General features: G+C 38.8%; 1 protein-coding gene across 1 annotated transcript in view; it reads right to left on the reverse strand.

The window, feature by feature from the left end:
- Window positions 1-16959, reverse strand: part of tenm1 (teneurin transmembrane protein 1) — a 269383-nt gene that overhangs the window by 230469 nt on the left and 21955 nt on the right. Inside the window, exon 3 of the mRNA XM_030145470.1 lies at window positions 6505-6825. Coding sequence (XP_030001330.1) covers window positions 6505-6825 — 321 coding nt within the window. The remainder of the gene's footprint in view (window positions 1-6504; window positions 6826-16959) is intronic.

The raw sequence follows: 16959 nt of genomic DNA on the forward strand, positions 1-16959 counted from the left end.
ATGCCCAATGAAAATTAACACAGAAGGGCCTTGCATTTCCGTTGTAATTAATTTGTCTTCAGTCAGTGTTAGATGACATGATTTGAGTTTTAACATTCATTTAGTTCATCCTGCTTATTTACATACTGTCTTCCTACTAAACAGGAAATGAGTAGTGTGCATGCTAATGACACTTTCATACACTTCAGGTTTTTGTTCTGCCCTGCCTTGTCTTTGTGTGTATCTATTATTAAGGCCGTGTCGCTTGCCGGTCATATCGCATCAGGACACAGGGGGATTACAACCGAATGTACCATGTTTTTCAATACTCGTGCTTTCATAAGGCATGATTGCTAACTCAGGGACACTAACTGTTCGAGGCGATTTGAAAACCCATTTTCTTCAAACCATTATCTGCAGTGTACGGTCGGAAATGGAACACTCGGACCTTTCTGGGGTATTAATTTAGCACTGTGATCAGACACTTACAAGGGAGATGTCAAGTTTTTAAAAAAAAATATTGGACGTCCCCCGGCCAATCAGAATCATGTGCTTACTCAGGCCATGGTAATTACACAGATATTTGCATTTTAGCACAGAAAGTTATCTACCATAATGAGTGATAGAGCCTTTCATTGGACTTGTGTTTGCAGCAGCCTTGGAACCTTTCTGCTTGAAGGATGATGTATTAAAAGTGCAGCGATGTAAAACCAGGAGGCTGGCTGCGATGTGCCAATCCCGAAAGTGGAAGCAAAAAGATAAGCCAAAAAGATAGACACCAGGCTAGGAGTGAATCTGCAACTGATTAAACTAATGAAAAAGTGGCCAATTAATTAGCATCTCATTATAGGACAGCGTTGTAACCCAGATAATACAGCTAATGTCGTTTTTTAATATTCCACACAGCAGTAACTCGGAAGACTGACACCAACAAATCTGCGAGCTCTCGCTATCTCATCAGCCCCCCTTGTCTCTTTTTCTCAACAAGTCTATCTTAGCCTTCCCACCTACGTGAACATTAAAGTCATTGACAATGAAGCCGTCTCGCATTGATTACATTTTCAGTTCTGTAGAAAAGATGCATGTTTTCCTTGATTTCAATTAACTTGAGAAACTCGGCAACAAATGATCCTAACTTCGCATAAAGCTTCAAACAGGCATAAGCAGCAAGCATAGAACTTTGTAAAGTGAAGAAAACATCTACTGATGCTTTTTAAAGGTCACTAATAGAGGCAGATCAATTCATTTGATCATTTATCGGTGTCATTAGGATGTTCTGCAAACGTATCGAACTTGCAGAACTTGGTTGTGATAGTGTCCGATGGCTAATATAACACTTTTTAACTCAAATTACTGACTCGGAGGGAAAGCAACAGCTCCACAAATGGAAAAATCACTCACAGTAAGTGCTTTTATTCTACACGTATAAACACTGTTGCACATAAATTTGGAAATTGGACAAAAAGATGGTGTCGAGTGTGCATGCAGCGGCTTTGCACTCTACGGATGTTCTTATTGTTTTTGCATATTATTGTGTGCAATAATGGAAAACAATGTGCAATAACCGTAATCAATAATGTGCAATAATAAAAAACTAAAATGTGCAATAACTACTGTATTTACCTCTTACTGTCCTCTTCATTTTAACTAGGTATGAATGTGTGAATGCATGAGTTGACAGAATGGAAGGGGTAGAGTGTGTGTCTTTTACTATTTAAATTTTTTTTGCATTGTATATGGGTGTTTCTGTGAAACTGGTCCCTAAAAACAGGACATGGGGCTAAAAATTCAAACCAGATGTAGACTAATGTTATGAAGCAAGTTTGGAAGCACTTTGGGTCTGTTTTAAAAATAAATACCCAATGAGATAAGAGAAACTATTTTCAGATAAAACACATTTTTATAGTATTTTACATTATATTTAATACAGAAATCTGCATGTAACACGGTCAAAAGGACACCAAAATTGTATGCTGCTATTTTTTTTTAAATATCTCTTCATTCTCTCACAGGTACATTTTGGGAATTGAACTAAATATGCAAGGCAGAGTGTTTGACAAAAATAACCGCTGTTCTAAAATCCTTTGCGATTTATATGCGTTAAACTGGGCAGGTTCTGTATGTAACGCAAGTGGACACAATGGGTTAAACGTGAAACCTGGAATGAGAAACCTGCATGTCTGGATTATAAAAACCACTAGGATCATCAAGTTTAACAGTGTGTCTTTATTTATAGCAGTATATAAGACCATTTCATGTGATGTTTTCAAAATAAAATCCACTAACACCTAGGTAGCTTTTCCTGTCCCAATTTTGGTCCTATTTTTGGCCCCAATATTTTATTAAAAATTCATTAATTTTGGGATGGCTCAGAGCACTGATATAATTTTTTTTTTTTTTGCATTTGTCTGAGGTCATCATTAGGTACATCCTAGGGGGAAATATGTCTAAATTTCTCTTTTGTTATTGGGTCTAAAAAAGCTGGCAAAGTGCCAGGTACCAAAATGAACCCAGTTTCATAGAAGCACCTATATTTCCTTTTTTTTACTCAAGAAGTATCATTTTTTTACAAGCGCATCAGAATGTAGTTGTGTATGCTCTGTGTATACAATGACAATAAATGGAATCTGGAATAATGTTATTTTCAGAAACATTCATCTATTTATTCCTATTCATACACATCAGTAATCACCTTTGACCAGGTCCGATGATTACATACTGAGTCCCAGTTACGCTTTATCTATCAAAAATAAATCACATTGTCACTTTCATGATGAAACAGGTGGAAATATTTTAAACTTTATGCATAATAATGTATTTATGTATTATTTTGTCTACAGTGTTCCGTTAGGTACTCTCTAATAAAGTCAAAGATTGTTCATTCCTTTTTAATATCAGCTCCATTAAGCAGCTCTTCGCTGTTTTTTTCTGCTCCCAGTTATTGTTATTTTGACATTTAAAAATTCACTATGTCGTGACTAATTCACACCACATATTTAACAGATTTAGACTTTGGGATACTTGGATATTTGACATCAGAGTCCTACTGCAGGGAATTAGTGGATGTACAGATATACTAACAAATACATATTCTAAAACAATCCAACTGTAAATGGAACATGTGTAACAGTGTTACGTATTTAGAACACAAATATAAGTAGTAGCAGTATTTAATTGCAGTTGTAGTTTATATAATCTGCCTTACTTACTCTAAAATTAAAAACACATCATGAATTTTCCATGACTCCCTGATCTAAAAAAAAAAACAACTACAAAAACATATCTAGACCGTACATGCAGTGTAGTCTACCAGTTCACACATGACACAGGGGATAAGGTACAGTGGGCAAAGGACTAGATCTATTCCCACTTTTTCACACATTTTACCTACTTCCTGTTGTGAGAAAAAAAACAAATAAAGCAAAAACTGCCTTCACATTTACATTTTTTTTATTTATTTTTTTTTGTTTTTTAAGAGGGTTATTTTCAAGGCTGTGAAATGCACTTCAAAAAATAAGTAAGAGCAAAATGTTCTACTATGGCCCTTTAAATTCCCATATTTTTATTTTCATCTTTGTTTACTGGTTTTCTAACTTGACACTTTGGAAAATTAAATGTCAGGGGGAAAAAATTGGGTTTTCAGACAAAATAACACTGCGTTTGTTTTTCCCATATGTTAACAGTTACAACAGTTTTCATATATTGCACTTTAGATACCGTTCATAAACACTGTTACCTTTAATATTACAGTAAAGCAATGTGTTTATTTACTTTGAAAAATTGATCAGAGTATGTTATGAATTTCATTTAAGAGGCATATACTCAGCAATAAAATACAGCTTAAAAAAAACCCACCCAGCACTGACTACAAGTACATCATTCTGATTTACTGTGTCTATATTCAGAACAGCCGCCGATGAAAATGTTTAACAGTGTGTATGTGTCAATACTAACAGAAACAGAAAGTTCTCCACATATTATGAACACTAGCGCTTGAATGTTACATGCATCAGTGATATATTTGCGTCCACATACTTGCCAGAGCATGTATGTGTCAGTGTTAAACTCTATCTGAACTGCACTTCATCTTTCTACTGCCAGTCTCTTCTGTTCTACCGTTGTACTGTCGTCAGTTCAGGGTGTTGATGTTTTCCTAAATTTGTCAGCAGGTCTGACTGGTGATCGAGACCGCCTGTGGCCTCCCTGAAGGGAGGTGTCACAGTTGGACACGTGAACCCCTCCCGTCTCCACCCCAGGATACAGACGCACGTATACACACATGAAAGCCAGCGCAGACAGATTTCTGTACGAACGTGGCTTCACACACAAGCTAAACGTCAATCTCCTTTACTCTTTCCTAATCTGTCTCTCCCTCTCTCGATGTTTCTCACAACCCAAACCGCACATACATATAAACACATACACACAAATACACACACTCTGACTAAATTGACTTGTCAACTTCAATCAGACCAGGAACAAAAGGATTCCTGCCAGTTTGAAGCTGACATCATTAATGGGTTTGGGAGGGGGGCGAGCTCTGAAGACAAAGGGAGTGCAAGGTCGGGCCGACTTAAAATGCACTTTCATTTTGGCAGGGACGCCAGCTTTTTGATTTCAGCCCCTTTACGCCAACATCTTTTTGTGAGTGCCTCTAACTTTCATTATCGCCGGGAACAGAGGTGTGTGTAAGACTTTGTTGTGCTGATGGAGAGAAATGTGACATCCATAATGCATTTCCTATTAGAGGATGCCACGCATGGACACACCTGGCCACGTGTTAGAGAGAGAGATGGACAGGAAGAGGATGAAAATAAATGGGGTGTTGGTTGTGGAAAAAGAAAAAAAAAAAGAACGGGTGCCAAGTGAGGGATCACAATTCAGGAGAAAATGCAGAGGAAAAGGGGTAAAGTGAGGCAAAGAGGAGCTTATTCTGGAGGTGAAAAAAAGAAGCGAGAGACGGTTCAACGTTTGGAGTGGCGTGGGACATGCAGCTCCTCATGTGACATACAGTATGAAATCCACACATAAACCAGCTTTCCTGGTGCATTGTAGCAGTAAAGCCAAATGCTTTGAACATTTAAATCCTCTCCTCTCACTTGTGTGACTTCATCCATCCTCATTTGCTTCTGTTTCCTCTGCTGCAAGCCCATCTGCCTCCCCCCTTTTTTGCAGCTTTTCATTCTGACCCTGGATAAAGATGGAGTCCCTCATCTCAAATGGTAATAACTTTGGTCCATATGCACACAGCCATCACAAATTGATTACTGTGTAATGCTGCAAGCACTCCCAATCTCTCTCACTCTGTCTCTCTCTTTCTCACTCTGCCTCTTCCATCCTGTGATTCTGCGCAAGGCTGACTCCATGTCCAATCCGGCTGTCATTAAACAGCACCCCTGGGTGCATCCTAAACATAAAAAAACACATCTTCCTGTCCTCCTCTCACACATTCTCCATCTCCCACCAACACCAAACCTGCTTCTCCTTCACCTATTTTACCCTCAACTACTCATTCCCTTTTATTCTCATTCTAATTATACCATTACATTACCATTTCTATTCTCTCATTAGCATTTTTTTTTTTGCTCTCTGTCTTGTATTTTCCCTTCTGTAATTCTCTTTTTCCCTCTACTACCCTCTCTTTTTTCTCTGCCACTGAATACGTTCCACCTTTTCCACCACATAAACAGACAGTGCCCTTGGGGATGGGTTGGAGAGCTCTGTCTTTGTTTGTGTGCACCTCTAACTAACTCTCCATCTGCAGGGAGCCCAGCCAAGCCCAGCGGTGCAAGACAGATAGCTGGCACCATCCCAGACTCTTTTCTAGTTGGCCCCATATCTTCACCCTCGCCTCTCAACTTCTCCTTCCAGGCTATAGTCTTCCCCACAGAGCTGGTTGTCAGCGGCCCCCAGGCAGCCGGTCAGGTACTGTACACGTTCAACCCCTTGCAATTCCATTTCCCCCAGGACTTAAACCAAAATCTGTCCCCCAGTCTCCAATGGATATTCAATCCCTTCCAAGCCTCACACACCATGGATGCTCTGTGCCGGACTTACCTAAGGCTCCATCCCCAGTCAACCCCAGGTTCACCTCTAGCACAAGCTTACCTCAGAGACTAAATAACCAATAGAGCACTTTCTGTATTTAGTCACATCAAAGAGCCTTCAAAGAGAGAGGAACTTCGGCATTAGCATTAGTTCAAAAACTGAGAGTTTCAATCACATAATTGCCTCGGGCTGTAACTTGAACCTTGAAAGGACTTATAATGTTATATGTTGTTTTGCCTGGTTGGAAATTTCCTCCTCTTCCTTATAATATAATACGGTTAGAGAACGCATTAAAATACAGCCAGTAACAAAAAGTACAAAAATATCTCGACTTCAGCATATAGTGCACGAAACTAACACGAAAAAGCATCAACCATCAAAGCTCTGGATCTACTGAGTTAAATTTTTCTCCACCTTTTTGTTCGCATAGTGATGGATACTTCCTTTGCAGAGTAAGAAGAGGAGGGTTCGACTCACCATTGTCAGGCTCAGACTTTCTGTCGTGCTCGGTGTCTGTAAGAGACAGAGCGGAGTTGGCTCGGCTCGTGAGGCAGGAGCTCTGCTCAGACTTGAGGCCGCGCATCCACATGTGCTGCAGGCCGTGGGCGGGGGAGGGGTCCACCTCCGGCTCCGTGTCCACATCCGAACCCACGCCCAGGGAGTAGCCGCGGCCGTGGACGTGAGCGGCAGGTCCGGAGCACAGCGCCTCCTCCTCCTCCTCCTGGTGCTGCTGCTGCTGCTGTGGGTGGATGTGGTAGTCTGGGCTCCTCATCTGACCGGTTTTACAGAAGTCTAAATCTACAGGAGTGGGAGAGAAAGAGAGAGACATGCAAACTGAGCTCATGTAGATATAAAAACCGAAAAGCCTCTAATACTGGCATGTGTTTTTATTTGCTTTAGCACCTAAGCTGACCAGGTGTTTGTTAGAGCCAGGCATTTACAAGCCAAACACTGAACAACTCCCAAATTATGTCAAGAGACAGGCTGTTATTTGAGCAAGCATTTATTAAAAGTTTTGCAGCAGAAGTCCAAATCAAAATGCCACCCTCGATTTTTCTTAACCATTTGCAGTGAAGCTATATCCTGTTCAGACTGCCTGATGTGTGTTATTGAGCTTGAGATGTATTGAACTGCTGCTCAAACAGAGCACTGATCTCATCTATATTCTCCTTGGTGGGGTGAAGAGATCAGATAAAGATCAAACCTTATTAATATTGACTCAGACTGAGGGAAAAATTGAGCCTCATATGCTTTCAGGTATTAGAACGCCCTCCAATCCCAAGCATCAACCTGTTATCTGAGAACATCAGATATACTGTGTTAGTCCTCTGGTTACACTTCAATTCAATTCAATTCAATTGAGCCCTCCTTTTTTTCCTGTAGAGACAGTTGAGTAAATTTTCTTCCACCATCCGAGTTCAGAATGTATAAGCAGAAGTGATAGAAGTGATGTAATTTGGAAGAAAAAAAAAATCAAGACATAAATTGAAATCTATACAGATAACACTGCAAGCGGGTACTATATGGAGTTGAGCACAAAGGAAAGGAAGACTTCCTCTCCTGCTCACTTAGTGCAGTTAATATGTGTGTTGGGTCAGGTCCTCCGAACATGAACCACAGCATTTCAATAAAAACCGCGGTCCTGTTGACCACTCCATTGACCAGTGATGTGTCCTGCTGTGCCAGTTTGATGGGGTCAAGACCAGCTGTGGCTCACACACTGTTCTGCTGGAATTAAAGTGGAGCAAGATTGGTCACCACCACCTACTACTGTTTAGCTCAAATTGGCTGCAAGAGGGCAATTCGAGAGCAAATAGCCTATTTTCCCACTGTTACGGACTTGGGTTGACAAAACAGAAAATATAAAGCACCGTTTTGTTTTGAAACAAATGAGCAGGTGATTAGAGGGGAAATATATTTTTTACACTTTCCATTTCCTGCCAATATGTTTTGTCACCATCTGCACATTTGTGCGACACAAAGAACAGCAGGGTATTGTTTTTATGCTACCTTGGACCAACATTGAAAGTATTTGTCATAAGCAAAAATAGGTCTGGTTCACAATGGTGGCCTGGATGTAATAAGATAAGAAGTTAGCCATAATCCTACCAATTGAAGAGGCCAGAGTTTTTGGGTTTTTTTTTTTTTTTTTTTGTCATATGTCACAGGGGCTCGGGAATATCAATAAAAAAATTTCAGGATTTTATCAATTTCACTTTTAAATTGGGCTTTTTTATTCCTTAACATTCACCAGATCACCAATGTAAGGTTAGTGTTACATTTGAGCAACACGAAACCGATGCTTATCATAGACGATGTTTTCTTTCTGACGAATTGTAATGAACTGTAATTCTGGCTTTACATTTCTTCTGTTCCGAGCCTTTGTACATCTAAGGTTTTGGAACTCCACGGTGTATTCATGTTAGTCCTCTGTCATATCCCAGATTCCTTTAAGCATAGCATGTGCTGTTGTTTTACTTAAACTCCATTCATTTTACATTATGCAGAAACTGAAAAACCTCATTTTAATTTACATTTATTCAATGACTTGATTTAACAGACCAAGGTCTCAGAGGTCAAGGTCTCAAGACATATTAAACTAGAAAAGTAGCGCATACCTCCATCAAAGCAGATCAGTCCTGTCCCCCTCTCCCCAATCACTACCAAAATTTAATCATTGGTTCCTTGTGCCAGTATCAACATTTATTGAAAATGTCATCCAAATCCATCCATAACTTTTTGAGTTATCTTGCTAACAAACAAAAAGACAAACCCTGATCAAAACATAACCTCCGCCGTTCCTCAGCAGAGGTAATAATAATCAAGCATACTGAAATAAATTTTTGAAGTGATCAACAAGATTCAAAATTCAAAAGTTGTTCATTTTTTCATGATCTTTAAAATTCTGGCCACCAACTAAAATTTGCACATTGTAAACAAAAGAAAATTACAAGACTAACATCTGTCTCCCAAGTGTGCCTAAAATGCACTATTTCTTCCATTTGATCTGTATGATTAGGGCTGACCTTGATTTACAAAAATAAAATCAAATTAGAGCAGAAAAATAAATGCAATATATAATATTTAATAGTTTGATTTATAGGTGTGCCTTTTTGGCACACTTGGTGACAGATGCTAGTATTTTTGAACATCTGACCTAGCACCAAAAATAATAATGCAAATTAACCGATGTTGGAGTTAATCACTGACATATGCCAGGATGAAAAAATCAAATAATATGTGGTCCACTTTTTATGTAGTATATTGAAAAAAAAATATTTTTATGTGTTTTTTGCATCCAAAAAAATTATTTGTTTACATTACAAACATGGCATTTAAAGGGTTAAAAAATATGACAATTATTGAGTATTTGGTATTTTATTTACGGCTCAAGTTGATGAAATAGAAAAAAGCATAAAAGAATTAAAAACAAACTGTATGAAAATTTTTTTGACATTATTCCACATTTGTGCCAAAAAGGCACACTTGGTGCTTAGTAAGGGCCTTGCTGGACGGGATACCAGAGGGTTAAGATCCAACAGTGCATAATGTGAATCCTTGCAATTTTTCAACTGGTCTAAAAATTTTGATCAGGAGTGTATATGAATATAAAACAAATAATGATACCAGAGTGAAAGGATGGTAAATATATTAACTGCTAAAATGGACTGAGCTGACAAAAGCTGGAATCTGTATTATATTATCTTACATATGTAATATTTGTGTGCATACATGAAGTCTGTGTTGTAACTGTGATCTATTTATTTGTAGACGTTAGCATTTCCGTTTTTAAGTTCAGACTATGCTACCAGTGTAGAGCAGCAGCAGAACAAGACACTGAATAGCTCAGAAGTGGAGCAATACAGACTCTCCTGGAAAAAAACTGACCCATGTTTTATAGAAACTAATGCATGGCCTTCATGGATGTAAATAAGATAAGATAACAAACAATCACCTTCCTGCAGGACATAGACTCCAAAACAAACTTTGTATAAACAAACAAGCATGAATTTTTAAAGAAAAGTTCTACATTTAATAAACATAATATGATAATTAACTAACATTTTTTTTGTTTGTTTCAGATGTTACATTTTGCAATTATAGTTTCTCGCAGTAGTTCATCTTTATATCTACAGGAACCTCAGAATGAAGCCAGTATACATTATGTCAGTAAGATAAAACAATCCAAATTCTGTTCAGAACTCCAATCCTCCCTGCTTGTTTGCCAGATAAAACATGAATTTAGAATGCATTCAATTTACAGCAAACAGTCTCCTAAATTGCAGCAGTTAAAACCCCCTTTCAGCAGGACAGTGCTCTTGCAAACAAAAACACAAACCATTTTCAGCAGCACATCTGGAAATCTACAATGTTTAGCGACATGTTCAAATTCATTATTCATTCATTATTTCTGCTGAATAATTTACACACATATAGTTGAATGCACTTTTGGTTTTTGTAAACATTACAAACACTGTGAATCACACTGACTTAATAAGCCAAACAAATTAGTTTAGACTCTGTTCTGCACACAGGATCATAACACTTAGCATACAGCCGTGAACGCGTGTTGTGTAGTATCAATCTACCTGATATATATAGTAAATATTATTCATATAGAGGCATTTAATGGACAGTTGGTGATATTGGGGGAAATAATAAACACAATGAGGTTTTAAGACAGGCATGTCCAAAGTCCAGCCCGGGGGCCAATCACGGCCCGCGGTCAGATTTTATACGGCCCACAGCTTGGGTTTTATATTATATTATTTATGGCCCGCTTGGACTGTTGAACCGAGTACATGAATCATAAAAGGTTCAAAATGCAGTTTCTCCTTTCACCTCATGGTGGCAGCACCACTCTAACTCTATCTGGTCTGTGACCTCGCCGTGATCCTTTTTCGCTAATTTCAAACCATGGCGGCTGTAAATAAAAAAACAAAACTTGACAGTGAGGGCCGCCGCTTCCAGGAGAGATGGGAATTACAATTTTTTTTTTCACTGAAAATCGAGGCAATTATGTTTGCCTAATTTGTCAAGAGACTGTTGCCTTGTTTAAGGAATTCAATGTAAAGAGACACTAGCAGACAAAACATGCTAACGCATACGACAAGCTAGCAGGGAGTGAGCGCTCCGAAAAAGTGAAGCAAATTCAAGCTGCTTTAAACTCACAACAGTGACTCTTCATGTGAACCTGGGAGTTCAATGAATTCGCCACCAAGGCAGGCTACCAAGTTGCCAGGTTAGTTGCCTCTAACTGCTGGTGTTATGTACTTGTAGATGTGACACAAAATATTACTTTCTGAATGATTTTGTGAAAGACAAGAGTAAGAGTCATATGTTTTCATCTTAAACTTTAACAGACTTTGCATTACTGTGTAATATATGAGTAATGATTACTCATATAAGTCATGTTTAAAATGAATGTGGGGTTAAGATTTGTATCAACTTGGAAGTTTAAGATACTCTCTACAGTTTGTTCTATGTTATCTGACTCCAGATGTGAAAGGAAGGCAGAATTGTTTTTTGTTTTTTTTGTTTTTTTTAATTTGGTCACACCTGAGTGGCTTAGATTTGGTTACACTGCCATTTAAAAAAATGATATTGTGACAATGAAAATAAAATGGTTGTAGAACAGCGCATTTACAGGGTGGGGAAGCAAAATTTACAATATTTTGAGGCAGGGATTGCAAGACAGTGTATGACCAATTAGTTTATTGAAAGTCATGAGAATTTAAATCTTCAAATCATATTTTACTGCATTTCTAACGGTCTTGTTGTCTACCTCAAGTTCAATTGCCATTTTTCTCATGGATTTGGTTGGATCCTTTAGGATTTTGGATTTGAGAGCTTTAATAAAAGCTTTGGTACGTTTTTTGTTGCTTCCTCCACTTCCAGACTTTCTCGTAATAGTTTTGCTCATAGTCATTCTCTTCTTTCCATTATAAACAGTCTTTATGGACACTCCAACTATTTTTGAAATCTCCTTTGGTGTGACGAGTGCATTCAGCAAATCACACACTCTTTGACGTTTGCTTTCCTGATTACTCATATGGGTAAAAGTTTGTGAAAAGGTATGGATACTAGTGTTAGGTATGATTATGACATCAATATATGTTTGGTTTCAAAACAATTGACGTAGCGCCTGCTGAGAAAAAAACAACTAAATGTTCATTGTAAATTTTGCTTCCCCACCCTGTATATGTAATTTTTACTGTTTAAAAAATGTCTGAAGGGACCACTGGCCCCTGGCAATGTCCACATTATCAGATCTGGCCCTCTTGAAAAAAAGTTTGGACACCCCTGTTTTAAGAGAAGGAAAGGTAGAAGTGAGAGTGCAAGACAGAGGGGGTAAAAGGTGTGTGTGTGTGTGTGTGTGTGTGGGGGGGGGGGGGGGGAAGGTAAAATATGAAGAAATGGGTGGGGAATTGGCAGAGAAACGAATTGGCTGATCTTTGTCAGGAACACTGTAATCCATTAAAAACATCACTAGAGGCAATGTCCCCCCTTAACAGTTGGTTACTTAGGTAGGGTATACTATATATAACTCTGTTGCCCAAAGATGAACAGATGTGCTTCGTAGAACAGGCTGCCATTGACATTTGAAAAGCTGCTCTGGGGGTCTTTCGCACCATACCATATGACACTCGTGGCAGGGGATATTGTTTGTTATGGAAACAGAAAAGCTGAGTAACTGTTGATAACGGCGAGAGCTCCTTGATACCACATTGTTCGGAGAGACGTCGAAAGAACATGATAATGACTAATGGCCACCGATGGGTTGTGTATACGAGAACGATATGACAAAATCCATCGCAGGTGGCATTCAAACCATGAAATCCCTGGAGTGGCTCGCTTGTCAGCAGTTGTAACTCTTACGAATGGCTAATGTTGCTTGTTAGCATGGTGGGTAAGGCCTCGCGGAGTAGCAGGAGGTTGGGGCAGCAGAAGGAGTATCTATTGATCACTATGAACCCTGCACAGCGGCACACTCCTGATGAGGTGCAGCTTCTCTCTTAACACCACACATGACCTGCATAAAGGCCATCCATCACAGCACGCACTGGCCCATTTCTCCTCCTGTCACCGGCAGGGAAGAATTTTTCGGTGTGTATGTGTCAACGTGCGTCTCTGTGTGTGCCTATGTCCGCCCGTGTCTGTATCAGTGAGTGTGCGTGTAATGAAGGGTGGTGTTCCACCCCAGGTGAGGCCAGAGAGGTTTGGGGTTGACCTAGTTTAGCTGTGGGAGAGAAATATCACCTCCGTGGAGAAGAGGTAATTGGCTGCCTCCGACTGTCCTTCTGGCTCATTGTGGGCTGTAATAGGTAATTCACATAGGCCCTTTTAAAGACCTCTGTGTGTGCGTGCAAAGTGAGCATGTGTGTGCCTGTATGTGTGCCACCATTCACCAGTGTTCATATCTCTGCAGGTGTATATGTATATGCTCATCAATGCCCAACGGGTAAATGGGCTTTTCACACATGCCGGCTGCTGGCCAAACAGTCATTAAAGTCCAGCTGGCTACTTTATTATGTTAATTTTTTATTCTAATAAAATAGTTTCCATTAGCATGTTGCAATTTGCTAATCCATATACAAATATTGACGACCACCGCATCAAAAGACTGCAGTGTGATAATGAGAAACGTGCCTGTCTGTGTCGGTCCAAACCAGACATCCTTTGAATGTGTTCACGCACTCAACTAAAGGATTGTATCCTGTCGACTGGAGGGCAGAAAAGAAAAGACGAGTGAGGAAGGTATATTTAACCAAAGACCCTGTGTAATAATGGTGAAGAAGAAGATACCGAACCAATTCGTTTGCAACGGCACACTTCATATGTAAGAAATGCGAGCCATCTTAACATGATCATGTAGATCAGAGTTATTCAACAGGCTCTACCCAAAAATAGTAAATAAATAGTTTAACACATGCTAAACAGTACATACAACATTTGTGACACTGTTTAATTTTGCAGCTCTGCCACTGTTTACGGAAGGTCAGAGAGACCGGCTTCAATATTAAAGAGATGCAAAGATGACAGTGAAAACAGAAAATTTAACAACTGGACTGAGAAGCATGTACATACAAAAATGCAGATGGCGATCCCATGTGCCTAATTTGTTATGACATCTGCTCTGTGAAGAAGAAACATAATGTTTTTGGACTTTTTATAAAAATGGCCAATGTGTGTTTTTTAATTGGATAGAGAAGAAAACAATATTGATGGTTATATATTGTTTTAAATGTTATGTTTACTTTTCCTACTTGCACTAAAAGCCAGCAGTTACTGTGACTAAAGGTAAGTGCTATGTTAAAATTTAATGCACAAGCTCATGGGGGGGTCACGAGTGACATTGTTGTGTGCGCATCAACAACTACTGTTGCACATGACAACAGTATAAATCACCCCCCCCCATGGACCTCAATCCGGTCAGAAATTTGTTTTCAGGGGGCAGCAGGTAGTGAGTGATAAGGTGAGGGGATCTCACTTTCACTTTCTCACAGCTTTATCTACACAGCTATATAAACCACTACTTTTAGAATTATGTTCAGGATGCATGTAGCCCATGTCGCAAAAATTTAAAAAGGAAGAATCAGTCTTGCAGATTGGTTGCTTTTACCGCTCCCTGATTCAGCTAAAATGTTGATACCGGGGCCAATATCCGATCCTAATATTGGATCAGTGCGACCACAGGCCACAGCGTTCTGACAGTTTGGCTCAAGGGAAAATATAGGTGAATAGTTCTGATGTAGATGTTCACTTCTCCAACTGGAATGAATGGGATGAAATCTACCCCTAGTTTCCAAAAGGGGCGGGCCACGGAAACAGGAAGTGACCCTTCAGTGGACTGTCTTATCTATGAACCATCTCTGATTGAAATAACATCAGTGTGTCTTCAGTCTATCCAGCAACATTAAGGTCCACATGAAGACAAACCAATACAAATGAGCATATATTGTTTCCGGTCGATTATCCATGAAAAGTGTAGCTGTTACCTTTTAACAATATAGTCTGACATTACCTTGACTTCTCTCTAGTGCCAGACGTGTTGTGTCTCATACTCCTCTCGTCCTGAGTCAGACACCATCATTTTACAGTTTTTATCTTATCTGGGACAGAAAAGTTTAGCATGACTCAACATCAAGCAGTTCTTCTGTCCTTCAAAGTAGTCGCTCTTCTCTCTGTTCAGCAAAAACTTATTACTGTCATCAAATATGATAGGTAGCACTGCTTACTTCATTAATTTTCTCATTTAACATTTAACTAATTTCTTTCTCGGTTCAATTAATTTTCAGTTTGATAGAAAACACAGGAATATATCAAATATCTCCAATAAGACGAGGAACATTCACAATATTCGACGGATGAAAGTAGATTAATAAGGTCCAAATAACATTAAATTAAATTAATAATGCATTGATATCAATTGGCCTTTTTTATGGGTAACTAACTTTATTTTAACATAATTATTACCTGCTTTTATATTACGCTGCCACTCATTCACACCTATGCCAGATGAGATTTGTGTTGTAAGATCTTGTGAAGGTTTGTTGCCGAGGCAGACACCAGCCTGAAGCCAAAGTTAGTTTTCTGCTGATCTGTGTGTCTGAGAAATGTCATTTTAATGTCAGAACATTCAGAGGACGTGGCTTTTGAAAAATGGATACAGTCATTACTAGTGTGACTTCTGTTGAAAGAATCAGTCAAAAATGTTCAGAAATCACGTTCACCTCTCCCTTTGTACAGAATGGTCTCATCTCCTATAAACAAAGTGGAAACTCAAACAGGAAATGATTCTCCAGTAAACATTCTTGTTTCCATGACCTGTATTTAAGTGTACTGTAATGGTACGGAGCATTTGTTTCCAATCCAAGTCATCTGACTGGTAAATTTAGTTTTAATTGTAATGAGTTAGAGATACTGGGAAACAGGTATTTGAATTACAGTTACTAATCAATACGCTGGTACTTACAAAAGCATTAAATCCACATGTATTATTTCTGGTTAAAGTACGCAATGGATTTACCCCCCGGCCTGAATACTAAATATCTTGGCGTCACCGCGGAACACAGCCAGTGATTGAGTGAATCACACAAAGTTGTTTAACATAGGCCTACGCCTACACTGTATCCTGTTGTTACTAAGGTTAAATTATCTGGAATGTAATGGAATTCAATGTCAAAACTGAGGTCAACCTTATTAACCCTGTAAAGCCTGAACCATTCAATCATTGACAGAAAATTCCAGTTCTTTGAAACCAGAGCCTTTATTGGTCCTTCTGAGCAACCAAAAAAAATGTTTTTCAAATATCAATTTCCATGTATGAGTTTCCATTTTGTATCATATTCAATACATCGGGTCTCAATGCTCAAATATGATTATTTTTGAACAAACAAAAACATAATATAACACAAACATGTCTAACAAATTGGTAAATCCTTTTCAAAATTGGCTAAGTTTGGCCTCCTAACAATCATGTAGTGTCGCTGGAAAGGCCTCTGGTGAACAAATTCCTCCCCCCTGGTGGATTATCCATGTATTGCATGTATCTAATTGTATACATCAGGTTCTTCAAGAAAAAAAATATCACACTGATCATGTAAAAAGCATCAAAACCCATGTATCGTATATGATACAATTGGCGTTATAGGGTTAAAGTTAAACTCTTTGCTTTGGTTCCAAAAGTGGTCAACTTAGTGAGGCTGAATTATATTCCTTTTATTAATGTATGATAATAAAAGAAATACAGTTGTATGTAATTTGAAGCATTTATAATGTTAATTTTGTTTTGCTTTGTCCACTTGAGTCCCCATCTCTGACCCTGGACCCCACACCCCCCTTTCCATTTTTTCTGGATCTGCCACTGACACATATATAACTAACTATGCTAAGGTGGGTGACTGTGTCATCTGACCATAACATCTGTCA

Source organism: Sphaeramia orbicularis, chromosome 10 (assembly GCF_902148855.1).
Source record: "Sphaeramia orbicularis chromosome 10, fSphaOr1.1, whole genome shotgun sequence".
NCBI classification, from domain to species: domain Eukaryota; kingdom Metazoa; phylum Chordata; class Actinopteri; order Kurtiformes; family Apogonidae; genus Sphaeramia; species Sphaeramia orbicularis.